This window comes from Miniopterus schreibersii (assembly GCF_964146895.1).
Source record: "Miniopterus schreibersii genome assembly, chromosome: 13".
In the NCBI taxonomy this organism is placed as follows: Eukaryota; Metazoa; Chordata; class Mammalia; order Chiroptera; family Miniopteridae; genus Miniopterus; species Miniopterus schreibersii.
The window spans coordinates 4936672-4963072 of NC_138113.1; the positions used below are offsets into that span (position 1 = coordinate 4936672).

At 41.9% G+C, this 26401-nt stretch overlaps 1 protein-coding gene across 1 annotated transcript; it reads left to right on the forward strand.

Annotated features, from left to right (window-relative positions):
• The first annotated feature begins 711 nt into the window (after positions 1 to 711).
• Positions 712 to 25283, forward strand: DDX1 (DEAD-box helicase 1). Its single transcript, XM_081157252.1, has 26 exons — positions 712 to 794; positions 3578 to 3629; positions 3881 to 3944; positions 4883 to 4912; positions 5526 to 5622; positions 7450 to 7497; positions 9479 to 9562; positions 9771 to 9854; positions 10241 to 10317; positions 10933 to 11005; positions 11984 to 12060; positions 12183 to 12297; positions 13005 to 13143; positions 13681 to 13741; positions 14137 to 14235; positions 15057 to 15146; positions 15896 to 16084; positions 16712 to 16763; positions 19128 to 19274; positions 21484 to 21575; positions 22816 to 22888; positions 23006 to 23078; positions 23154 to 23196; positions 23838 to 23933; positions 24194 to 24314; positions 24961 to 25283. The coding sequence occupies exons 1-26, from the start codon at positions 779 to 781 to the stop codon at positions 25089 to 25091; spliced, it is 2223 nt and encodes a 740-aa protein (XP_081013378.1). The 5' UTR covers positions 712 to 778; the 3' UTR covers positions 25092 to 25283.
• The last annotated feature ends 1118 nt before the right edge of the window (positions 25284 to 26401 follow it).

Sequence of the window (26401 nt, forward strand, 5' to 3'; positions counted from 1 at the left end):
CAAACCCGGGGAGGATGGCTCCTGCCATCTAACTCCATCCATCCATCTGGTACACGGTGCCTGAGGGTGTCACTGGTCCCCACGTCTCCTGCTGCAAGCTACAGACGGTACCGCAGGGACCTGGAGTTTGGCAGGTGTGGCTCAGGCCCAGTGCTGCCACTTGGCCTGACAGAGTTGTTGGGGGGATTGAACACTGATTTATTTTTCCTCTTTCTGCAAAGGGAAAGGAGTCAAAACTTCATGAAATTCAAAATTTCTATCAGCTGGAAACGATCAATACTACAGCACACCGTGGAGAGGAAGCTGGGAGACCTGAGTCGTTACTAAAGTGCCTCTGGGCGCCAGGCGCTCGCTGGCACTGTTTGGGGGCAGCGAGGTCAGGAGCCTCTGTCCAGGTCGTTCTCTCCCTGCAGAGCCCTGGGGCTGAGCGGGGTGGGAGGGCACGGTTCCGTCCTCAGGCCGTCCCGGGCCGGGGTGCGACCCCCTCCCGCTCCCTCGCGGGTGGAAGCGTGGCCCTGGGGACACCAGCGCGCGCGGAGCACACGGTCGCGATCGGCTCTGTCCACGGACGACCGGTGCTGAGCAGGCCCCGGAACTGGGTCCGTGCCCCGGGGGCCCGGGCGGTCGTTATCCCGCCGGAACCCTTGTCGGGGGGCTGGGTCCCCGCCCGGAACCGCAGGGCGGCGGGCAGGACCGGAAGCGCGCGGCAGGCGCAGGGCGTCGGCGCGGAGGGAGGGGGGAGGGAGGGAGCGAGCGCGGCGGCCGCGGAGGAGCGAAGATGGCGGCCTTCTCGGGTGCGTGTGCGGAGCGGGGGCCGCAGCCTGCGGCAGCCGGCGGGCAGCCTGGGGCGGGGGGTGGGGGGACTCGTGCCGCGCGGGGCCGGAGGGAGCTGTCCACGCGGTGCCTGCGCGCTCAGCCTGGCGGCCAGCGCCTCCCCTGCGGGCGCCGGCCTCCCCGGGCCTCCCCTGCGCTCTCCTCTCCCAGCCTGCGCCCGGCCGTCCTGCCGGGGACCCGGCCGCCCTGCCAGGGGGCCTGCGCCCCTGCGACGGCGCGGGGGCGATGGGGCTCCAGCCGATCTCCGATCGCAGACGGGACGTGGCAGGGGTGCCCGGGGGACGTGGCAGGGGTGGCAGGGGCGCCCGGGGGACGTGGCGGGGTGGCAGGAGTGCCCGGGGGACTTGGCAGGGGTGGCAGACGAGGCAGGGGTTCCCGGGGGACGTGGCAGGGGTCGCAGACGAGACAGGGGTGCCCAGCGGACGTAGCAGGGGTGGCAGACGAGACAGGGGTGCCCGGGGAACGAGGCAGGGGTGCCCGGGGGACGTGGCAGGGGTGGCAGACGAGACAGGGTGCCCGGGGGACGTGGCAGGGGTGCCGGGGACCTTTTCTGCCCGCGCCTGGATGCGGCTTGGCTGGGCCGACCCGCAGCCGGGCGCGGGGCGGGCTCCTTTGGGAACATGACTCTGCTGCCTCTGTCCAGGTTTTTTCAGGCCCTTCCAAGTAATGAACGTCCCAGGCAGAAACCTGTTCTTTACTGGCCGTTAAACGCTAGTGTATCAGCATGAACGTTAAATAGCCCCGAAGCCAGGAGGGAAGGCGCTTTCGTTCTCCTACACACTGGCCCAGCGTCAATTTTGAACAGTAATCATTTACTTGCTGTATGATACCCGCCTTTATTCCAAATAGGAATATTGAAGAACTTATCTAACCTGACAGTTGTTGTTTTTACCTCTTTATCGGCATCCCTTCGTATATCCGCAGTTTTAGGAAGCTGCAGGAAGCTTTATACATTCTTAAACGCGGGAAATTTACATGGCAATATATGTATCAAGTTAGGCCTACTGTTTTTTAAGGTTCTTAAATCTATTAAGATGACTTCCAGTGCTACTGTACTTTTTCAGTTTTCTCCTATAAGAGCCTTAGGGATTCCAAATTCTTAGTCACAAGATGGGATTTCCAATTATTGTAGTTACATCTCCTAATAGGAGGCCGAGGAAATCTACTCAGTGGTAGTTAGTTCCCCCCTCCCCCAACCCTCTCCTTCAACAAGATTTCAGAGCCAAGGTGTGTAGAGCAGGTCCAGGTTGTCACTTTATAGTTCACTTCTTTGGGAATCGTGCATACAGTTCAGGGATGTTGGGGTAGGGGACTAGGAGAGTCTGTGATATGAAATAAAGACAAATGTAGAATTAAAGAACATGAAAATTCCTATTTTTTCCTTAAGTGTTAATGTTCTACTTAAAGAAAACATAGTTTCCTAGCAAACATGCAGAGAACATGACCAGGTTCCACCGAGAAGCCTGGAGTTTGCTGAAAGCAGCCTGGTCGCTGCTCACAATGTAACAGTCTCACAAGCAGCTTCAGCTGGCGGGAGCAGCATAGTGACCACCATCCCTCTACCATCCCGCTCTTTGTTCAAGCACTTTGCATTTTAGGAAAGAGAATCAGCTAACCTCTAATGGGGACAATAATTAGAAAGGTCTGCTTGGATATATAACTTTAAATCTTGATTAGTTTTAAGATCTGTGCATTTTCCTGGGGAGACTTAGAGTTAGGAGTGCCTTTTGGAAAAAGATTTTTATAGTTTTTCATGTCATCTCTGTTTATATCAATTAATTTACTATATAAAACTTTAGTGTTGTATTTATTGTGTTATTTGCTGGTATGGTTCTCACCTGATGCAAAGAAAAAGCTGCTTTTGCAATGGATACAGTCAATTTGTAGATTTGTTTTATGTCTTTTCACAATTACAAAGAAATGCAAATTTCCCAAATTGGTTATTTTGGGGGCTTGGGAATATATGAGTATTGTTAATTTTTAATAGGAATATATACTTTTGTAATAATAATGAAAGCTTCATTTTCATAAATGCAAAGTAAAAATCACTTTTTATTTGTGAAGGAGGTGTTAAGTAATCCAAGTAACTACCCTCTTCAGTTCATTTGAGAAATGAGGAAAATCCAATCAGAAATAATCCGATATATTCATTTAGGACTGGCTTTGAAGTAGAACTATTTAAATATGTGAACAGTTTAGAACAGAGCAGTTCTTCACGTGACATTTCCAATTAAGTTTTTTCAGTTAGCCAGAGTTTTGATTATGGCTGCCAATAAATGTGGGCTCTCTGAGGGTATTCACTGGTCCTCAAATAGTCAAGGCATATGCATTCCACACTGTAGACGAAACAACCAAGATGCTGGCCTGGAACCCTCTCCCTAACTCTAGCCAACTTTTCATTAGTCGTAGGAACACTGTCAATTACTGTGTAGTAAGAGACAACTGCAGATGCATTACTTGTTATCTGTAATCTTCCCGTATCCCTACAGGGTAGGTAATATTAGCCCCATCCTGTATGGAGAAAACAGGTTTATAGATTACCCGAAGTAACATTACTAATGAGAGCTTGGATTTGCACTTAGGTCTTTCTCCAAAACTTACACCCTTTCAACAGTGCCACACTCAGGAGGTGCTGTGAACCTGAGCTGTGATTCAAAGCCTTTTCTCTGTTTACAGACAATTTTAAGAGGGATATGATTTAAGTTTAGTATGTGTGGTTTTTAAATTTAATTTTTATTTTCAGAGATGGGTGTTATGCCTGAAATCGCACAAGCTGTGGAAGAGATGGATTGGCTGTAAGTACCCGAGGCTTAAATGTACCTGTAGCAACAGTGCTTTATCATTTAACAAATGTGTGATTTTATCAAATATTTTGGGGTATAGTTGGGTAAGCTTCCTTTTTAAACTTTGATGTATTTCTAGCTGAAAAAGATTGCTAGTATTTACCAAGTAATATTATCTTTTAAGTTTATAGTTTAATTAGCTTAGGCGATTTTTTATTTTTTTTTTTTACTAATTAAAATTTTTCAAAATGTGATTCTTTTAGTCTCCCAACTGATATCCAGGCAGAATCCATCCCGTTGATCCTAGGAGGCGGTGATGTACTCATGGTGTGTTTAAATATGGCGAGGTGGTTGGGAGCTGGGGACACACTGTTGGGGGCTGTTTGTGAGCCACTGTAAGAGCTCCATAGGCTTAAAAATGGTATTTCACCAAATTTTATCTGTTTACATACATTTAGGATACATGTACTGTATTCAAAATATCAGGTAGAAATTGGCGGGAACAAAGGGGAATAAGGTACAGTTTTTGCCCTTGAGGAGCTAACCCCAGTAGCACAGTAACACATGTCCTCGTAATTGTAGAGAGAGAACATGGCACCTGGGTAAGGGAGGCAGAGTACTATAGGTTCAGGTGGGGGCCACTTACCCTCCTGGATGAGGGGACCGCAAGGGACTCTTGCGGGAGGAAGTAGATTTGGGACGGGAGGGTAAGAGGAACACCCTCTAGCTAGAGCACACCAGCAAGCACAGCGAGGAGCGCAGGCGTGATCCCGGAGGCGTTCAAAGAGATGGACTCGTAAAATATGTGTCTGGTGGGTGGAACTTGAGGTAGGAGGGTAAATACATAGGGGCTCAGATTATTCGGGCTCTTCAGTGTCACGTAAAGGAATTCAGTATTTGCTGGCAGTGGGGATCACTGGAAATTTTAAGTAGGGATGTGTTATATGGTTAGAATTGTGTTTATGAAGATTGATTTGGTAGTAGTTTGTAGTATAGTTCTGAGAGATTGGGTACTGTTAGGATACTTTTGTAATCTAGGTCAGAATGATGAGGCCTTAGATTTGAAGGGGAGCCCTGGGAAAAGAAAGGGGGGAGACAGCAAGATTGGCAGTAATCGCAGTTGACAGAAAACCTGAGTAATCTGGAGGCACCTCAAAAGTAAAGATAGCTGGTCAGGCGTTAATGATTTTCACGTGGTATCATCAGCTAACTAGACTTCGTTGATTGACAACTTAAATTGTAAAATCAACTTTTTTTCCATTTAGGCTGCAGAAACAGGAAGTGGAAAAACTGGTGTAAGTAATAAACTTAAATTGACTTACTCTTTAAGAGCTGATATTTAAAGCAACTTCGTACAGTAGTTTGACTGAAACATTTAATAGAACACCCTCCTCCAGAATATGATGAATTAATTGATTGCCACAGAGTGATGTTTTTATTGCCAGCTAATTCTGAAATAACTTCTTTAGGAGTATGAATTTAAGAATATAGTTTTAAACTGGTCTTGGAGACATACTTACATTATCTTTAGTATTTATATTCACTTCTGAATTTTACTGCAATGGCTCTAGTAATAAAAGGATTGCAAAGAGAGGTTGACTTCCCTTTGACCTAGACTAAAGGAACTGTTTCTCAGGCTGCGTGGTACTTTTTCTCTTTAGTTTAGGTTCATTTTGCAGGTTCCTGTTCTTTATTTTGGGGGGCTGTCGGCTGATTCCTGTTATATTCATTCAGCTCTCTTGTGAATTTTACTGGTATTTTGGATTTGGGCAAACTGGAGTGGCAATCTGAAATATGTGTAATTATTTTCTGTGCATGCATAACTTTTGTAATTTATATTGATTATTGAATTGCAATTGATATCTGAATGCTGATATGGAGACTATGCTAACATTGTTTCTCTGGTAGGCTTTCAGTATTCCGGTTATCCAGATAGTCTACGAGACTCTGAAAGACCAGCAGGAAGGCAAAAAGGGGAAAACAACAATTAAAACTGGTGCTTCAGGTAATATTCACATAGTAGTATTTTCCAGTTGTATAAATTAGTGATTCTCATTCCTGACATGTCCAGATGTGAGGTTTGGGTGTGCATTTTTATTGTCAGTGTCCAGGGGGTGGTATTGGCGTTCTGTGAGCTGGAAAGAGCGATGCTAAATGTCATTTAGATCGTAAACAGTGAAAGATTGTCCCTTCTAAATACCAATGGCGCTCTTTTTGAGAAAATCCAGAGTTAGGAAATTATATTTAGTTATTTTAATGTTTTTACTAACTTGATACCTTTTATTTAGTTATTTTAATGTTTTTATTAACTGGCTTTTTTTTTGCACCTAATATTATATTGGTACAATGTTTTATAAAGGTATTAAGGAAGGATTTTACAAATAACTGGTGGTGGGAAATGTGCCTTTCACGGGGAAAGAGGCAAGCATTTTCCTTTAAGATAAGAAAGAAGGAGCCCAGCAAGTTAAAATGTAAAGTGTAAATTCTAAACTCAGTTGCTTATTTTTAGTCCTGTCTGCATGGAGATTGGTTCTTTACTAGTTAGTTCCTATGGCCCTGTCTGAGCCATGAACAATCTTACATCAAGATCGTCATCTTTAAATTATGTTGCTTCGATTAAATAGTTTCTGAATTCCAGTCTGTCTTGAGTAATCTATGATAGTTTTGTTATATTTTAACAAAATTTATTCCATATTTTAAGTCACTTTTGTTTCATAATACAAAGTAGGATTGTGGCAGAATTATAAGCTTAAGTGGAGTGAATGTGTCATTTCTTCCCAGTAGTTTGAAAGTAACAATGTGATGTACTTGGTAGAATGAACTCATCTGTGAGTGGATTGTGGGATAGATGGTGGACATAACTGTTGAGACTATTGGCCTACTCAAAATTAACTTTAGAACTTGAAACATCTCTGAACCGTTATTCATGAGAGAGGGAGATGGTTACAAAAGAGAATGCCTCCAGAGACCCAGAGCGGTGGGACTTCCAAAGGTCATGTCCTGGGAGGGATAAAGCAACAGGATGGTTAAATGTGGAGGCACAAGTGAAAGGTCATTGTGAAGCCCTTAAGGATCGAGGAGAATAGTGTTCTGGGATGGGGGACCAGGCCTAAGTAGAAATAGTCTGAAGAAGGTTTCTGTTTAGCTTCGGAGTAGCTAGACTGAACCGACGATGGAAGAGAGACCCCCAGGAGGAAGGTGCTTCTCCGTCATTCAGAGGGGTGGAGCAGAGGATAAGTATCGTTTGGCCAGAAACTGAGAGCAGTTGGGCTTGAAAACATGCAGAGTTCTCCATGTGCTGCCCTTTGATTATCCACATACTATCAAGGTGTTTTAGAAAAGGAACATGCTGATCCCATTAAAGTAAGGAGGAAAACTTTGTGACTTTTGAATATGGTATTAAATTATATAAGATGTAGGACTTGCTTTTTAAAAAATATGGATGAAATGGCACTAAATTAGGTCTTGCTGTGTCAGGCAGTTGTTTTCCTTTTGATTGGAGTCAGCCTGTTCAATTACCAAAATGTCATTTTGTCAGTGTCCTCGGAGTGTGACAGATCGACGCCACCTAATCCAGAGTGCACTGAAGCACTGAGGGAAGGTTATCCCCAGACAGGCCAGCAGTCCTTATCTTCGACATGTTTCGTTTTCAATTTCAGTGTCGCCACTAATAAAAACGGCAGCACTTTTACCTGTCCATTTCCAATAATGTGTAAAAGTGAATCTAGAGGAATTAAATTACCATATAAAATATGAAATATGCTTTATTTTTGATAAAGTGTTTTTAATTTCATACAGTTGTGGGTAACTGTTCTTATTTTAATTCATTTAGTGCTCAACAAATGGCAGATGAACCCGTATGACAGAGGATCTGCTTTTGGTAAGTGGATAGATTTTAGCAGCTCATTCATAAATCAGAAACTTGTTTTTAATAATACATGAGAATATCAAGAAAATTATGAAAAAGGAGTAAAAATTGAATTTACCAAGTTTTATAATATGTTTACTACACTTTCATAATTTAGTACTGACATAGGAATTGACAAATCAATGGAATATAATGGAAATTGATACCAGTATATATGAAATGTTAATATGTAGAAAAAATATTATTTCATTTCTGTGGGAAAAAGGTTGATTTATTCAGTAAGGGTTTCAGCACAGTTGATGATCCACCTGGATAATGTGAAATTGACTTATCTCCTGTTTAGAAGTAAATCCTGTGTGTTAAGATTTAAATATATATGTGTACATATACTACATGTACAATTTAGCGGTGGGGAAATTCTAACCTAAATAAGAAACTCAGAAATTGTGAAAGAAAAGATATAGGTGTGTTTGTATAAAATTCTAAAAAATATATGTGGGAAAGATTCACAGGAAAAAGTCAAGAGAAAAAATAAATATGGAAAGAATACTTGCAATGTTGATGAAAGATAAAGAATCCTTAAGAACTGTTAAGGCCCAGCCGGGCGTGGCTCAGCGGTTGAGTGTCGACCTGGGATCCAGGCGATCAGGGTTCGATTCCCGGTCAGGGCACATGCCCGGTTGTGGACTTGATCAATGACTCTCTCCTCATTGATGTTTCTGTCTCTCTCTCCCTCTCTTTTCCTCTCTCTGAAATCAATAAAGATATATTTAAAAAAAAGAACTGTTAAGGAGTTCTTGTGTAGATACTTGTTTTTGGTAAGAAAGAGGTAAACAACCAATAAGGAATGTGGGCAAAGAATACAAATAGGCAGTAAACATGCAGAGGTCAAGTTCACAGGATGTAGGGAAATGGAAATTAAAGTTACAGTAAGGTGTCGCTTTGTACCCATCTGATTGTCAATAATCCAAAAGAGTGATAACCGGTATGAATTATTGCCCTTTTGGAAAGCAGTTTGGCATTACCTGTAACAGATTTAAACATATATGTATTCCTGGAAGGTCTGATCTTTGGACTGGAAGTGGCGGTGTACAAGGATATGCATACAAAGTTCCTTTTAATTCTCACCTGAGGATATATTTTCCTTTTTTTTAAGAGAGAGGAAAGGAGGGAGAAAGGGAGGGGGAAAGAGAGATGTCTCTGTGAGAGAGACATCGTTCAGTTACACCCTGCAGGCACCCGACTGGGGGGTGGGCCCACAGCCAAGGTATGTGCCCTTGACCTGGGAATTGGCTGAAGCTCTAACCACTGAGCAAAACCAGCCAGGTCATACAAAGCTTTTTGAGGGAGCATTATTTATGAGGATCAAAACTGCCAACAAAATGAATGCTATTGCTAAGAGATGGTTAACACGGCCTAGGGGCATCGAAGGACTGTTTGAAGCCATCACAGAGAATGAGCCAGCTCTTTGTAAAGTTGTCATAAGTGATCAACTGTCAAGAAAGAATTGACTTAGAGGACTTTTCACCAGGTGCTGTTAGGAAAAGCAGGGTGCAGAGAAACGCAGAGTGGGCATGAGGCATCACGCCATAGACAACCAGACAGTAACCCCTGACGCTGCTTTCCGCTGTGGGCTGCCCGGTTTATTGGAGTTATGTCTGATATAGGCATACAAAGTTTAAATATAAAAGTATGAAGGATTTGCCATTGCTAAAGAACTTTCTAAAAAGTTGAAAGGTTTACATCATGTAGCACCCTTTTAGTAAGAATTTATACTTTGACTAAATAACTTAATTTCTGATAGTGAAGGAGAACATGTGATGCGGTGCTTTTTTAAAACTTTGCTCTGCATTCAGGTGCTGAATGAGTTGCAAACCTGAGCCAGGGCACAAATTACTCTTTCCTTGCAATGCAGACAAAAGTCAGTTTACTTAAAGCCACCAAGCACCAATAATCTGTTCTGACTGGTTTTCTTTGTTTTCCTTAAATCCAGCAATTGGGTCAGATGGCCTTTGTTGTCAAAGCAGAGAAGTAAAGGAGTGGCATGGATGTAGAGCTACGAAAGGACTCACGAAAGGTATTAAACAGCATTTGTATTAGTCAATGAACTTTCTTAATATAGTTTTATGTCAAGGATCTGAAAAGATTTTTAATGTTCCGAAAAGACCTACAATTCTTAATTTGTATCATATAAATTATAACTCAGAAACAATGGGAAAATGGCTATATGGTAGACAGATTACATGTGTAATTGATACAAATCTGAAAGCATTCTGCCCTTGTAGGGAAACACTACTACGAGGTGTCCTGTCACGACCAAGGACTGTGCAGAGTTGGATGGTCTTCCATGCAGGCTTCCTTAGATCTAGGTAAGTTTCCAGAGTAAACTGAGTTTATTGATTTATACTGTGGCTTGTTAACATTTTATTATAATGGGAGCAAAATAATAAACTTTACCATACAAAATATATGTTTTAGAGACACAGAAATAATAAATATCTGTACCTCAACCCATTCCAAAAAAATACTTGAATTGCCAAAAAATATATATTATAACAGTGTAAAATCAGGAGGAAGAGGTAAGAACATGAAAGATGTCAGTAAAGTTAGTGTGATAAATACCAAATACATGTCACATACTGCAGAGCACTGCATGGATACTCCCAGTTACTATGAATGTGTAAACTTCGCTTATAGGACTTTTAATCTTATATTAGTATCTCACTACATCAGTAAAACACTTTTTTAAATCTAGGTACTGACAAGTTTGGGTTTGGCTTTGGTGGAACAGGAAAGAAATCTCATAACAAACAGTTTGATAATTATGGAGAGGTAAGTTGTTTTATTGGCGTAGTCATAGCTTTAGTAAGTTTTCTTGTGGGTACTTGATCACTCACAACATGACTGAGGGTAAGAAACGATTCTCCAAGTCAAGTGGATTACCTGAATATAGGGGTGGACAAAAGTAGGTAAATAATAACAAATAATGCAGTAATAAATTAATAAAAACCCAAGAATAAACTGTGTTTCGCATACTCACAACTATAAACCTACTTTTGCCCACCCCTGTATTTTCCGCGGAGAGCTCAGATTTGGACTTTAGGGAAGGAATGGTACAGAATTAATGTAGCCTCTCCAAAGTGTGTTCCTTTCTGTTCTGTTTTTACCCCCTTTTGGTTTGGACTTTGACTTACACATGCTCTCATTTCTTATTTTCAATCACGGTAATCTAAGTACACGTGTTCTGGGGAGGCTAAAGTCATGTTGATTCTAAAACACCTGTCAGACACCTCCACTGTTCTGTATGTAGGCATTTTTAACAACTACGTCAGTGCTCCAGGGAGGAGTTATGAAACCCTAGCGTGGCCTTGATGCAGGTGTAGTTGACCTTTTCACTCCATTTGTGGGTTTGCTTTATTAACAGCACCTGGCTTTCTGGTTTCCTAGGAATTCACTATGCACGATACCATTGGGTGTTACCTAGACATAGATAAAGGACATGTCAAATTCTCCAAAAATGGTAAGCTTTCTATGGATTGTATTGTTAGAAAAGGTATATTTGTGACTTTTTAAATTCCCTCACCCTCTTTAATCCTTTCTTCCTCCCTCTATGCCTTTTTTTGAAAAAATATTTATTGAACATTTGTTATGTGCCAGGCACCCTGGTAGGTGCCAGAGATTCAGCAAAAGATGGAGTAGATGAGCATGTTTACTTTCATGGGACTTACCTACTGGTAGGGAGAGACCGACAGATACCTAGTATGTCAAGTGGGGGCAGGTGCACTGAAAGGGAGGCTAATCAGGGTAAGGGAATGGAGAGAGAGAGCAGTTGAGGGGGTGGGGTGCTATTGTACACAGGAGGGTCAGAGAAGGCTTCTCTGATAAGCTGACATTTAAGGAGAAATCTGAATGAATTGGGTGGTAGGCCAAGCAGATATCTTGGATGAGTATTTCAGGCAGAGGGAAAAGTGAATGCAAAGGCCCTGGGATGAGAGTGTGCGTAGGGTCTCTGAGTAACAGTGAGGAGGCCTCGGGGAGGGAGGTAGAAGTTAAATCAGTGAGGTAGTGAGGCCGGGCCAGCTAGGGCCTTATTGGTCATGATGTGAACTTTTAATTTTGAGCGAGATTGGAAGCCATTAGGGTTTTGAGTAGAGAGTTTGCATCACCTGCCTTTAGTTAACAGTATCATTCTTACTGCCGTGTTAAACAGACTGGTGGGTGGGTGGATGGATGGGCTGTGGCAGTAGGCAGGAGCCAGTTGGATGACAGGAGTTGTCTTTGGGACGTGATATGTTTGAGATACTTACATAAATGATGAGATCAAGTAAGTAGTTAAATGTGCAATTTCAGGATTAAGTAAAAAGGTGAAGAGATTGGCATTAGCACAGTTCACCCAGGTAGCGTGAGGGGAAGCGGGAGTGCAGACAGGTTGGTGGGTGGATGGTGTGTGCGTGTGGAAATTTCAGTTTCTTTCTCTCTCTTTCTTATTTTATTTTAGGAAAAGACCTTGGTTTGGCATTTGAAATACCTCCACATATGAAGAACCAAGCCCTCTTTCCTGCTTGTGTTTTGAAGGTAAGTGAGAACCCAGTTAGAAGAGGGTTGCTGTGGCCATAGCTACTCTGCTCTGCATTACTGTGTGTTGGCTGGTTGCTGTTAGACTAAGAGATGTCGTTTTCTCCTTCACCCCGCGCTAGAATGCCGAACTGAAGTTCAACTTTGGTGAGGAAGAATTTAAGTTTCCACCAAAGGATGGCTTTGTAGCTCTGTCCAAGGCACCGGACAGTTGTGTTGTCAAATCACAACACACAGGTATTGCATCTGGGGGTAAGGGTTTCAAGGACGGTGCAGGTGACAGCTCCAGTCAGTAAGACTTCCTTAGTGAGTGACTTACGTATACTCCCCTTGCTGGTGTAGGCACACAGCTTTATTTAACACATCAGGGAAATTAAGTTACAAAGCCTAATTCATAAACTCGTTAAGTATTTGGTTTCAGGTTAGGTATTTGGGGATCCTGATGATGGTGACGATATTTAGTATTTATAATGTGTGCGCATTAGGTACCACAGCACTGTGTTCAGTGCTTTTCACAGATTATTCATCTTCACTACAGCCCTGTAAGGTAGCGCTCCTCCCATTTTACAGACAAGGAACTTGAGGAGTAGGGACTTAAAGTTACTTGCCCAAGGTCACAGGACAAGTAGGTGGTAGAACCGAATTTAAACCCAAGCAGTCTGGCTCCAAAGCTCAGACTCTTAGCCACTGTACTGCCTCATCTGTCTCAGTTATTTCAAGTAAGTACATTTCATAACTTGGTTTACTTCATCCCAAAACATATCAGTGGCAATGACTGCAGATGGATTTGAAGAAACCTTAGTTCATTTGAGCAATCTTAGCTGTGCTGTGTTTGACAATTGTTCTTTAAAATTTTTATAGTGGAACATTTGCACACATGTTTTACAAATAAAGGTGCTTTGAGGTGTGATTTGAAGGTTTCCTGATCTTTTTTATTCTCTTAGGTAGCGCGCAGGTGGCACAGACCAAGTTTCTCCCCAATGCTCCTAAAGCTCTCATCGTCGAGCCCTCCCGAGAGTTAGCCGAGCAAACTTTGAATAACGTGAAGCAGTTTAAGAAATACGTTGATAATCCTAAATTAAGGTAAGGCTTCTGTTTGTGCTCAAATGCCTACTGTCTTTAGGTTTGAGGTGTTTGGAAGAAGAGTAAGGTAGAAAAAGTGAGGTGGAAATTCAGTGTGTATACATGTGTGTGAGTATATTTAATGTTGACATAAAGTAGCAATTAGTTTCTGTATAAAACTGCTTAAGTGCTAAATTTGATTTAAAGGGAAAGTAAACAGATTTTTTCTGTGCCTGTTACATGAAGAGATACTCTATGCACATGCTACCTCATATGTGTGAAAGGCAGACTGAAACAAGACCGGAGCACCTGGGAGGCTGTGCAGATGGGGCTCGTGTCTTGTGTGCTCCACGCTTTCACGTTCCCACTTTCTCACACTGGAGCTTTTCATATGGCTACCGGGTGTGAAGCGCTTTATGTCCATCTGCTTCCAAATTTCCTTGTGGATTCTTCGTCAGTCACTCTACTTTAATTTCCGCCCAAAAGAGATGGGTACAAAACATACAGTAAAGCATGCTTTCAGCTTTTTCTACATTATTATTCTGGGGTTTATTTCAGGGAGCTTCTGATAATTGGAGGTGTTGCAGCCCGGGATCAGCTCTCTGTTTTAGATAATGGGGTAAGTTATATTTTTAATTTTTAAAAAGTAACATCATCATGGGTGGTCGTTTTGTGTATTGTGTTTCAAGCAAAATCAAAAGAGGGTGAAATTAAAGCAAGGTCAAAAAAGTATACATTTGTTCAAAGACATCTTGCAGGCAAACCTCTCCTTTTCCCAGAAGTGCTCAGAGCAGCAGTCTCTTCCAGACCCCTTGTGCACAGTTCTAGTACGCGTCAGTTCTTTCGTTTACCTTTTGAGCACCTCAGAATTTCCTTCTCACTTTCATGAATTAAGTGTCTTTTTTTGGGTGAGGGGTGGGGATGTTATTGTAAGTAGACAATTGTTCGCTGCTACTTTAAGGTGATATAATAGTTCTTCAGTTTTCACCAGGTGCTTCTCTGGGTATCTTTCAGGTGGATATAGTCGTTGGCACTCCGGGGAGACTAGATGATTTGGTGTCAACTGGAAAACTGAACTTGTCCCAAGTTAGATTCCTGGTTCTGGATGAAGCTGTATGTTGAAACATAGTTATGCTTTTTAAAAGTGTTTGCTTTTATTTTTGGAGGTAAAATATGTAAAATGCATTAAAAATATAATTCAGTCATGATTCGAATACCTAGAGACAGTCAGTTACCAATTTGGTATATTTTCATCCAGTCCTTTTAGTTATGTAAATATAATTTTATGTAATTGAAATCAAGCTTTGAGGAATCTTGGAAATCTCTTTTTTAATGTAGTATCATAAGTGTTTCATGTTATTCATAAACTATTTTTAAAGGCTGTCTAGTGGTCTGTTATATGTATTCTTCATTGTTTGTTTAACTGCTCTTGTTACCAGATACATAGATTTGTTTTTCTTTCCAAATAGTTATTTTTGTTTGTACATATTTTTTTTTACACATTGCAAATTATTTATGTCATAGTTGCAAAATGGCAACTGTATGAAAAGACATGGATGTGTCTGAGGCTCTTAAGACACACTCCTGGGTTATTTTCAGGGTGGGGTGAAGTAGTTTTCAGTACAGGTCTTTGTTTTCATTTTTCTTATTAAAATCATACGCTTAGGACACGTGGTAGGAGATATTAACTTGTGTCATTCACAAATAGTAGAGTGTGGGGTTTGCATTGTCTGTCTTCAGCTTTCTCATATTTTAGTCCCACGGGGTTTAAGGTTGAATTTATAACTTTAAGTATCTACTAGGAAATAATCATGTAGAAAATATGGGGATATATATCTGCATGAATCAGTTTTCATAGCTTACATTTTACATTTGTTTAGAACAGAAAGATTTAGATACTGATTTAAAACTTGTTTTCTTTGCTCCTCACACAGGATGGGCTTCTTTCTCAAGGTTACTCAGATTTTATAAACAGGATGCACAGTCAGATTCCTCAGATCACCTCCGATGGAAAAAGGCTTCAGGTAAAAAGGGGCTAACACATCTTAAAGACACATAAATAATCATTATGTATTAGTGCTTAATTTTTTTCTGACATTCACATCTTGCTGTAGTGGTTTCTGATTAAGTTAACTACTCTATAAAACATTTTCTTCAGTACTTGATTAAATAGTACACACAAAGGAAACAGTCTAAAAAGCTGCTTTTAGAAATAAACAAGGGAACCTGAGGAAATTACTTAGGTGTTACCTAGACGATAGTAAAAATTTCTTGGTGTTTCATTCCGCAGAGCACTTAGAGTTTATACTCCAGACTCTGAGTGCCATTTCCTATTTGAAGGGAAAAGATCTTGAGCTGTTGAAAAACAGTTGTTTCTTTAGTAATTATTTCTTAAAATATTACTCTTATTTTTCTCAGCTTCTCTTAGGAAGAATTTGATAGGGAGAGGCTTTCAAGAGAAGGAGGTAAATATAGGTTAGATCAGTTGTAAGTTTTTAGGTAAGTCTAAAACTTAGTTTTAGATCGCGAAAACCGTTCATCTTACTTAGTCTTTGTTGTACCCTGAGGAGTAGATGTCATGATGTTTGCAGTGAGGGGACTGAGCTCAGAGAGATTAACTGCCCAAGGCCACACCACTAGTTGTGGCTACAGAGTCCAGAGTTGAACTTTTCCTTAGGTCCCACGCCTAGCGTATGCTGTGGCCCACATCAGCATCATAGGTAGAATTATTGTTATAAGTAAGTGTATCCAAATTTGATTTTTCTACTCATAGGTGATTGTTTGCTCTGCTACTTTGCACTCTTTTGATGTAAAGAAACTGTCTGAGAAGATAATGCATTTTCCCACATGGGTTGATTTAAAAGGAGAAGATTCCGTCCCAGACACCGTGCACCATGTGGTTGTCCCAGTGAACCCCAAAACTGACAGGCTCTGGGAGAGGCTTGGGAAAAACCACATTAGAGTAAGTACTTTATAACGTTGACATTTGCATCGACTAAAGCAGTGATAAACTGTTTAACCCTGGGCTCTTAGTGACGCTTAAAACGACCAGATGTTTACCTAAGTAAAGAGAAGTCTAGCAAAGTTTAGGAAAGTTTAGTCCTTTAAGGCATGGATAAGTGATGGACTCATCTTTTATTTTACTCTCTCTATAAAGTTGCTTTAGATACCGTTTTTAAAAATAAATAGGATTAGCTGTATATATATGGATCTGATTTCAGATACAATGATTTCCATTTAGTAGTATTTTAGTGTTTTCTTGATTTTCCTTATTTTTAAAAAAATCAATTTCATGTGTCCACCCTGTCATTTTTCTCACGGTCGTTAGATTTACCTTTATATAAGGCTATGTTTATTGTGAATGCACAACATTCTAAAAACCGCCTTTGTGTTTTTAGTATTACATTTAAAGTTGGTTAGCCTTAGACCTACAGTTAATAAAGAGTTTTTCTGAATCTGAGGAACAGCTTTGCCTACAGATTGTAAAGACATCTGAAATGCAGTCGAGAGATAAATGCAAGTCCCTTGAAAGGTGAGAGGTGTTCTGCACTGTTGTTGACCACCCGCCCCTTGTTCTTCCTTCTGGCAGACGGACGAAGTGCATGCAAAGGACAACACGAGGCCTGGCGCCAACAGTCCAGGTCAGTCAAAAACGTCAGTGAACGGGGTGGAAAGCTCGTGAAGACAAATGGGTTTGTTTTATTGAGTTTGTGCCCTGTCTGCCCTCGTGAAGCACTTGAGGTGATCTATAAAAATAGAACAGGAAATCTGAAAATGAAGCAACAGAAATAAGGAAGAAATGGGGGGAAAGCTGCCAGTCCACTTAGAGGAATATTAGGGGCTGAATTTAGGATATTGGTCTCCTGGCATCTAAATCACGTATATTTTAAATTCTAGAATCCTCCCTGCCCATAGGAAACCAACAGATTTCTCTAGGACAGATTTTATGTTGTCCCTGAACTCCAACAGCCTCTTCATTTCAGGGACCACAGCAGCAAAGGAAAGGCCTTTCGCTGCGGCGTTGTGAGAGGAACGGGGATGGTCTAGAAGCGGCTTATTGATTCTTTCTGAATCAGTATCCAGACTTAAAATTTATCATTTTAACATTCTGGGATATTTTTCATGGAAAGCAGTGGAACAAAGGGATTAAAAAGTTCAAAGAAGTGAGCCTGGAAACCTACCAGGCAATTATATTCTGTGGGCAGGCCCAGGGGACACACCATTTACCAGGGCAATAAGGTGCTGGTGAAAGGGGAACCAGAATCACTTAGTAATAAGTTCAGTAGTGCTCTCCTCTATAGACCAGATTAATAGTAGGAGATGCTTCTCAGAGCTGGGCTCACCGACTGCACTGGGTTTGTTAGGATGGCCCCACCTCCCCTACACACAGAGGCCAGGTGACGTAACATCATAAGAAGCCAGGTAGATGTCCTTATTGCAGTGAGCAGCAAGGTCAGAGTGGAGGGTGGGCATCTATAAAGAATTAAAGAGAGCGTTGGTCTCTAGTCCCTCCAGAGGTTGAGCTTATGGTTATGGCCCAAGGCCCAACCATAAATTGCGTTGTTAGCATAGACTGTGTAGCATAGGCCAAGCCCCCAGGTAAACAAGACAGGCAGGACAGTTCAGGGCCTTAGAGGTTGCCTCCCAGAACCTTTTGGACAAGGTCAGTTCTTTGCTGTTCATTTTCTCATCAGCACCTTTCATCTGCACACGCCTCTCTCCTGTCAGACCCACTTCAGATCAAGTTGGGTGTAACTATTTGTAAGTGTACATTTCAGTGGCATTAAGTACATTCCTACTGTGTATCCATGAGCACTACCCAGCTCCAGAACTTCTTCATCTTCCCAAACTGAAACTGTATCATTAAGTATTTATCAGTTTTTAAAAAGCCTTACATTAAATCCCTATTCAATGAGGATATTTCTATGCAGAGCTGAGACAATTTGTATTATGTACATGATGTTTTAAAATTTTATGTAGATACATCATGATACAAGGACAGTTCTCAGAGACTTGGAATGGATCTTAAATCCATTTGGCTGCGTGTCTCAGATCAGATGTCTCAGGTGGATACTTAGCATAGGTTAGGCTGCACTTGGTTCAGGTGGATTATCTGAAATCTTGATTAGAGAGAGTTCCTTTGACTTATTTTTATATGTAGCTCCACACTTATGAGGTGTTTGCTCAGCTAGCCTGACTGTTGGAGAGGAGCAGAGACTGCTGGTTCAGGATAATGTGTTGTCCTACTGTTTGGGGATGAATTCTATAAAATAAAAATGTTTACTGCTTCATTTATTTTTCCTTGTAAAACTTTTGCTTAGTTTTGTACTACAGTTAGAGATGACCACAGAGACCTTAGAAATATTTTGGGTTACAGAATTAAAATTTTGCATTAGGTACTGAAAAGTAAAGATTTGGAGGTTGACAGGTTAAGAAATTACTTACTAGGTTGATGTGAGGTTTTTACTCTGTAAAGGGAAGCATGAACTTTCTGGTGTTTAGGTTAGTTTAGAAAGTACATTACTTATTTTTTAACGGGGTTAGCATAACTGAGTAAGCATTTATGGCACATTTAGGGAAGTTAATGTGAGGCACAATAGAATTAATTCTCCATAAGAGGTAAGAACAGTTTTGTTGTAGGTGTGTGTGTGTGTGTGTGTGTGTGTGTGTTTCCCGCAGAAGAGGTATGCTTATAGTGTTTTTGTTTTGTTTTGTCTTTATATATGTTTTATTTTTATTGTTGAAGGTATTACAGATGTCTCTAGTTATAGTGTTTTAGTGCCCCACAACCTGGCATCAAAAATATTAACAGAAACAAAAGTAAATGAGCAAATGGATTATCTCACCCTTCACCCCATCTTATTATTGCCAGTTCTCGTTGATAGTACTTGAATTAAAGCAGAGTTCTTTTAGGTGAATTAAGCAATAAGTCTGTGGCTGATTATTTATGTTCATGACAATTTCAGATTGAAATTCTGTTTTTTTGTTGTTATTGTGGTATTAAGAGATGTGGTCTGAAGCTATTAAAATCCTGAAGGGGGAGTATGCTGTCCGGGCAATCAAGGAGCACAAGATGGATCAAGCAATTATTTTCTGTAGAACCAAAATCGACTGTGATAACTTGGAGCAGTATTTTATGCAACAGGGAGGAGGTAATGTGTCTTTACTTGAAATAAATTGTGCTTTCCCCCACATTAATTGGTTGTAATCTCACATTGATGCGGTCTAGAAGGCACACACAGAATTTAAAGCAGTGAGGGCCCTGTGTGTGCGCTTGTTCAGTACCTTTCTGTAAGATAAGCCCAGGAAGCACAATGAGATCATTTCCACAGAGGTAGCTTCGTTACAGTGAACCTGAGGCACAGCGTTTTAAGAACTTGTCATTTGGAAGAAGGGTGAAGTTATTGATTAGCTTTAATATAAAATTTCAAGTGTAGCCATAAAGTAATAGAATCAGTATATGAGGAAAAAACCTTAATGTAATAAAGGTTAAATAAGAAAGAAAGAAGGAAAAATATAAAAAAGCAGAACGATTAGAAATTACAGAGTAAGATGACTGGTGAAAAAGTTTGAATATATGCGTGAAGACTATAATATATATCGGGACTGAAGTTTGCTAAACGGCAGAGATTGTTAGAGTGGATAAAATCTACCTACATGCTGTTTATAAGAAGTATACCTAAAACCTGAGAATGGGAATGAAAACATTTATATATATCAGCTCAAATACTAACCAAAAGAATTAGCTGTAGTCTAGGTCTAGCTGTATTAATAAGAGATACAATAGATTTTAAGACAAAAGTATTACTAGAAATGAAGAGGGTCACAATGAAGGTAAGTTTTTTTTATTTTTTTTAAATATATCTTTATTGATTTCAGAGACAGGAAGGGAGAGAGAGAAACATCAGTGATGAGAGAGTCGTCACTGATCGGCTGCCTCCTACACGCCCCCAGCTGTGGATCGAGCCCGCATCCAGGCATGTGCCCTGACCTGGAATCGAACCACAATCTCCTGTATCCTCAGTCATGCTCAGCCTCTGAGCCACGCCTGGCCAGGCTAAGATTCTAATTTTATGCTCCTTATACATCACATATATAAACCATCATGAAAAAATGCTCAACATAATCACCCATGAGGGAAATGCAAATAAAATCACAAAGTGATACCACTGTACACTCATTAAAATGATTAGATTGAAAGTACAACAGCAGATTTTGGTGAGGGGAGCACTTACAGATTGTTGGTGAGAAAGTGGTACAGCCACTTTGGTAAAAGGTCTTATAGTGTTTTATAAAATTAAATATTTGCTGTCTTATAGCCTAGCAGTTCAACTCCTAAGTACTTACCCAAGATAAGTGAAAGTATATACTGACAAAAGATGTGTGCAAGAATGGTCATAGCGGTTTTATTTATAGTGGCCCAAAACTAAAAACACACCAAGTAGCCATCAATAGGAGAATGGCTACGCAACGTTAGAAATGTTTATACACTAGTTACTGCTCAGCAACGAGAAGGAGCTGCTACTGATAGACCCACACCTGCGGGTGACTCAGACATGCTGGAGGAAAGAATTCTTTATACTGGACGGCTCTGTTTGTGTGACGTTCTGGAGGAGTCAGGCTAATCTGTGATGGGGGGAAAACCAGAACAGTGTCCTCAGAAGGGTGGGGGTGGGGGAAATGAGGAAAAGGCATTAAGCTGCTTTGTGGGTGGTTTTCTTGTACAGTGTCTTCAGAGGGCTTTGGGCTACATAGGTGTATGCATTTGTTAACTCAGCAAATGTACACTTAAGGTTCGTACACGTCCTTGTATGTAACTAAGCAGATCCTGCACTCTCCTTAATGACACCCATGCTGAAGTGTGCACTGGTGTCTGCAGCTTACATCGAAATGCATTAAAAATGTAAAGATGAGCTAATCTTCAGGTTCTGCTGAGTTCTAGAGGGCTATTTGCCCTTACTCCGGTCCAGACTGTACTGCATTTTATTCTTTTGTCTACTTGAAGAGTTTCTGTAGGATTGGCTGCCTCTGCCTCTGCCAACATGGCACCTTTCTGCTGCTTGTAACCTGCTTTGGCCAGGAAACCAGATACCAGAGTTGCTTAGAACACCCTGAGGAGGGCAGGCCTGGGAGCAGCCCTAGTGAGGCATGGACTTCCTATTGCCTGTTTTGGTTCTTCCAACAAGAACCTCTCTTTTCCCTATTTCAGTGGCCCTTTGCCTAATGGCATTCATCGTGGTCCATGGCATAGATTTCCACAGAATTACATGGTGCCATTGTAACCTGACATCCATGGTCTTTTTGACATGATGTGAGGCATAGCATTTCCCAAGGTTAACTGTTTAATCTGATTTTTACTAGGACCTGATAAAAAAGGACACCAGTTCTCATGTGTTTGTCTGCATGGTGACAGAAAGCCTCATGAGAGAAAGCAGAACTTGGAAAGATTTAAGGTATTGATATTTAGTTGACTACATTTCCTTGACACTAAAGAGAGAAGTTGTATCTGGTTTTTGTCAGTTCCAGTTAATCTTCATAAAGCAGTTCCTGACCTAGAAATTTAAGAGTATTTCCACCCTGACTAGTGTATCCCGCGCATGGCTAGGCTTTGTCGCCTCTAAGGGCCAGCGGTGAATTGCACATCCCCCGTCAGCACAACACTGCCGTAACGAGAAGTCTCAATTTGAGACAGCTGAGAAGTATCATTAGATAGTTAAACCATGTCTGTGAGCCTTTTTAAAAAACAGTTTTTTAGTAATGCCCATGGAAAACTTAATATGTAGATTAAGACAGGTTTTAAAATGTGGCTTTATAGGCTTCAATATAGTTTGAATTGTTAGGGGCAGACATCCCAGCTTACAGCACAGGAACAGGTTATGTCTCTAGGTGTAGGTGGGTGGGGCTTGAGCCCTTTAAGACTCAAGGCCAGTAGCCTCCGCCCACAAGAATCCTCGTCGTTCACCACAGTGTGTGCATTTCAGTGCATGGTGTGTTCTCTTAGGCCTGTCATGTGAAAAAGGTGAGAGGACTGGACTTGGGAACTTTGGATTATGTTCCCATGCCCTGGACCGATGTGGATGGTAAAACATAGTGAATGGCCTCATTTCCGCACGGGCCTCCCTTCTTTATCCGGGCATTATATTGGACCAAAACCGGTGTCCCCTTCCCTCTCCTCCAGACCTAACATTGCTGGGCCTTGAGGCACAGACCCTGTCCAGAGGCTAATGCTTATTAGTAGCACCAAGAGGCACTCTCTGCCCCTTCTCTTTAGGATTTTGTCCTCATGAAAACTGTAACATCGAGGTAAAATATCTAATATTCTGAATTTATTTAAGTGTAAGGATAAAAATAATGCTCCTGTTCTTAGAGTTTGTTCTATTCTGTCTTTCTCTTGAATTACCTGTCAGGATTTCTGCAGATAAAGCCAAATGTTAGCAGTGGTTTAATATCTTTGATGTAAGAAAAAAGAAAAGCAAAAATGAACCCTGTCATTGATTTACTTACCTTAATGTCATATTTAGTGAATCATAACTTAAAAATTCAGGAGTTGGCCCAGAGAAGTAACTGTCTGGGCCTCTAATGTGATAGTAACACAGTAGTTACTAAAGTTCTCATTTGATGGAAAGACAGAGTTTGTGTTTACTTTTTTGTACGTGTGCTGTTAAATTCGTTTTTCTCCTCTGTTCTCTTTAGAAAGGAGATGTAAGGTTCTTGATTTGCACAGATGTAGCTGCCAGAGGAATTGATATCCATGGTGTTCCTTATGGTAAGAAAACTTTCTATACCTGCAGGTTGAATTTTGTGGAATTTAAAGTAGTGAACCTAATATTTTCAAAATATTTAGGAACTAATGGCCTTGGGTAATAGCTGATTTTATTTACAGTTATAAATGTCACCCTGCCGGATGAAAAGCAAAACTATGTCCATCGAATTGGCAGAGTCGGAAGAGCTGAGAGGTATGTTGCAGCTCACTCTCCTTTCTAAGCCCTGTGCCTCGGGACAGGTCTGACGAAAACTTTCCGATCTTTCAGGATGGGCCTGGCCATTTCCCTGGTGGCGACAGAAAAAGAGAAGGTAATCTTTTCAGGGCTGTATTTCATTCATTGTTTGTGTTGCTATTTTAGATGTTGGAAAGAAAAGCAGTGGGGTTTTTCTGTTTACATTGAATTCAGTTGCATAAGTGAACTTTGTGTGGCCTTTTTTTTAAAATATTCATTAAATGGACAGATAGTAGGATGTAGTTTGGAAGGGAAAAGGCAAAATGTAAATTGTCTTCATAGCTTTAAAGTGATTGTTTTCACCAAAATGTACTTAAACCCTCTGTGGCTTGGTGCCATAGAAGACTTGGTGGGGGGGGGTCACAGAAAAGTTGTGAGAATGAGGAGCCGGCGTGCTCGGTGCCCAGACTCGCCCGTCCTGCTTTGGGCTCACTCTTACGGAGGAGGTTTGAACCCTCCTTTTGATGCCCCCCGACGCTCTCCAACATGTACTTCTGCGTCCTTGTTTTACCTGGGAGCTCCTTTCTAGAACTGACATCCTTTCTCGGAGAGCTTCGGGATTATTTTCAAGAGGAGTTCTTTGGCCACCTGGTCAGTGAGCTACTGGCTGTGTCGCAGTCGCCCTACCTGCGGCCTGTTCTTGCGCCCGAGGGCGAGTTGAAGGCGGAGCGCCCTGGCGTGCTCCGCGTCGGTGCTCACGCCTCCCGCCTCCTCTAGGTTTGGTACCACGTGTGCAGCAACCGCGGGAAAGGCTGCTACAACACCAGGCTCAAGGAAGACGGCGGCTGCACCATCTGGTACAACGAGATGCAGGTACGGCGCCCGCGGCGACTGGGGTCGGGGGGTCACTTAGGGGGAGGAGTGTGGAGTGATTGATTAGAATTACTTACTATCGGTTGGTTATAAGGGCAGCTGTAGTTTGTAAGTTGTAACTGAGTTCATCTCTCCAGAACCTAACTTCCATTTATACGAAGCATCGTATAGCGTCCTGGCTTTATCTAGTGCTGCTAACGTGCAGCTCTTTCAGAACGAAATTCTTATTTAAAAAGCCTTCTTTTCTCTCCCTTTCTTAGTTGCTGTCTGAGGTAGAAGAACACCTGAACTGTACCATTTCTCAGGTTGAGCCAGACATAAAGGTACCTGTGGATGAATTTGACGGGAAGGTCACCTATGGCCAGAAAAGGGCAGCTGGCGGTAAGCTCTTTTGATTCCATTTTAAATGTGAATGTTTCCTTTCTGAGCATCAGCTTAAGAAGAGAGCAATTGTATTTCATTGTGCTAAGTGTATATTTTAGCATGTTGCTCACTCCTGCTTTGTGGCTCTCATAGCACTTGGTCCGTCCTGCCCACAGCATTTTATTGTGTGATGTATGTGAACCGAGAGGCAGCGTGGCTGGTTCTCTTGAGGTGTTAATATCATAAGCGTAGTTGAGCGTTTATAGAACTGTTAGGAAATGAGTGTAATGGTCATTTTGAATGAAGACTCAGAAGCCTTTGGTTTGATTCAAGCGGTAACCCGGCCTGCCCTTCCTTTTGCCTAGAATGCCCTTAGCTCATTCCTGAAATGTTGCTAAGACTCGGTCTAAACTTGTGGTTTTCCAGATCGAGGAAGAGGGTAGGGAGGGGTGAAGGGGCATTGGGACAACTGTTAGTGCGGCATTATCATGAATTTACATTGATTTAATGTTCTTAGAACTCTGAGTTTTGGAGATGATTTTCCCAGTAGCACTTCTTTTATTGCTAGAAGCAGTGTTTAAACTGACAGAATTGAGCCAAAGTATTGCTGACAGTTACTTTCAGTGTGTCATTTACCTTACTTTGTGATTTGTGTGCGATGCAGGTGGGAACTATAAAGGCCACGTGGATGTTTTGGCGCCTACGGTTCAGGAGCTGGCCGCCCTCGAAAAGGAGGCGCAGACGTCGTTTCTGCACCTTGGCTATCTTCCTAACCAGCTGTTCCGAACCTTCTGATTTAACACAGGCCGACTGCGATCTGAGTAATGAGCCGTGGTCTTAGAACTCTAAGCGGGTGCTGCTTCCAGGCAGCATGTTTACAGTAACAAGCTGTGAGCGCAGACTTGCACGTAAGAACCGTGGAACAGTAGGCCTAGGAATTCTTCACAAATTGGCAGCCTAATGCAAGTAATAAATTTGATGACCCTATTTTTCATGAAGCTTGTGTCTTATTTTAACATATTTGATAGTGTTTCTTCAAGAATGCTGTGGGTTTAGGAAGTACAGGTCACAGGTATGTGAATTTGGCAGGGGACATACGTGGAGCCACCAGTGAATACCCGAGGAGGAGTTTATTACGGGCAGTGGTCCCGATGGAGACAAGCTCAGGAGGGTTACGGTTGCCTACGTGTCCTGAGGCTGGAGGGGAGGCATGAGGTGGAAGGAGGACAACCTGGCTGGTTTGAAGCTGAGTATGTTCTAGAAGCTGGAAAAGGTTCTGTGTGTGCGGACTGATGACTGACTGTGTGCAGGCGACAGTGAAGGTGTGTCCTTAATGTCTACCCTGTTTAAGACCCATTCTTTCCAGGTGATACATATGCACAAAGATAAAACTATTCTACTGTTCCTCTGGGTCTTAAACACAGTTCTTTGGAATATATTTTCTCAGGCCCTCTTGCCTAAAACACCAGAAGGAAAAATAGAAATAACATATCATTGAATTGTTCTTTGATGCCCTTTGACTCTTAGTTTATAAAGTAGTTTCTTGGGGGGAAATTTTTTTTTTTTTTTTTTTTTTTTAACCCAAGAGACTTCTTAAGAGCACAAGTTATAATTTCTCATATGATGGTTTCAAACCTTTAAGCACTGAAGTATTTTTTTCAAACACAGTGTTGAGTGAAACTAAATCTATAAACGGTAGGAAACCCATTACCAGTAAAATAATTTTCTAGACAGAGCTGTGGTTTGTGTGCGTGACGATGGGATTTCGTTCCTTCACACACGTCTGGTCCCCTTTCCTGGGAGGTGTCCTAGCCACCACGGCTGATCTCAGAGCCGGGACGGCAGCTCTGCAGCGTGCACGCACAGTAATCACCGCTTTAGAAATAGTGTTTAATTGACATGGCAGCAAAGGAAAGACTGATATTCAGACCGTTCAGTCCTGGAGCAGGTGCTGAGTTGAGAGGAGTTCTTGGCCCCGTGGCCTGGCTGGTAGAACTGGAACTAGACCGCGGGTTTCCTGGTGGCTGCTTCTACTCTCTTATCTCTCTGAGGACGATGGGTGGCCCAGAGAGGAATGCGGACAGCGCTGGGAGATGGTGGGGGGG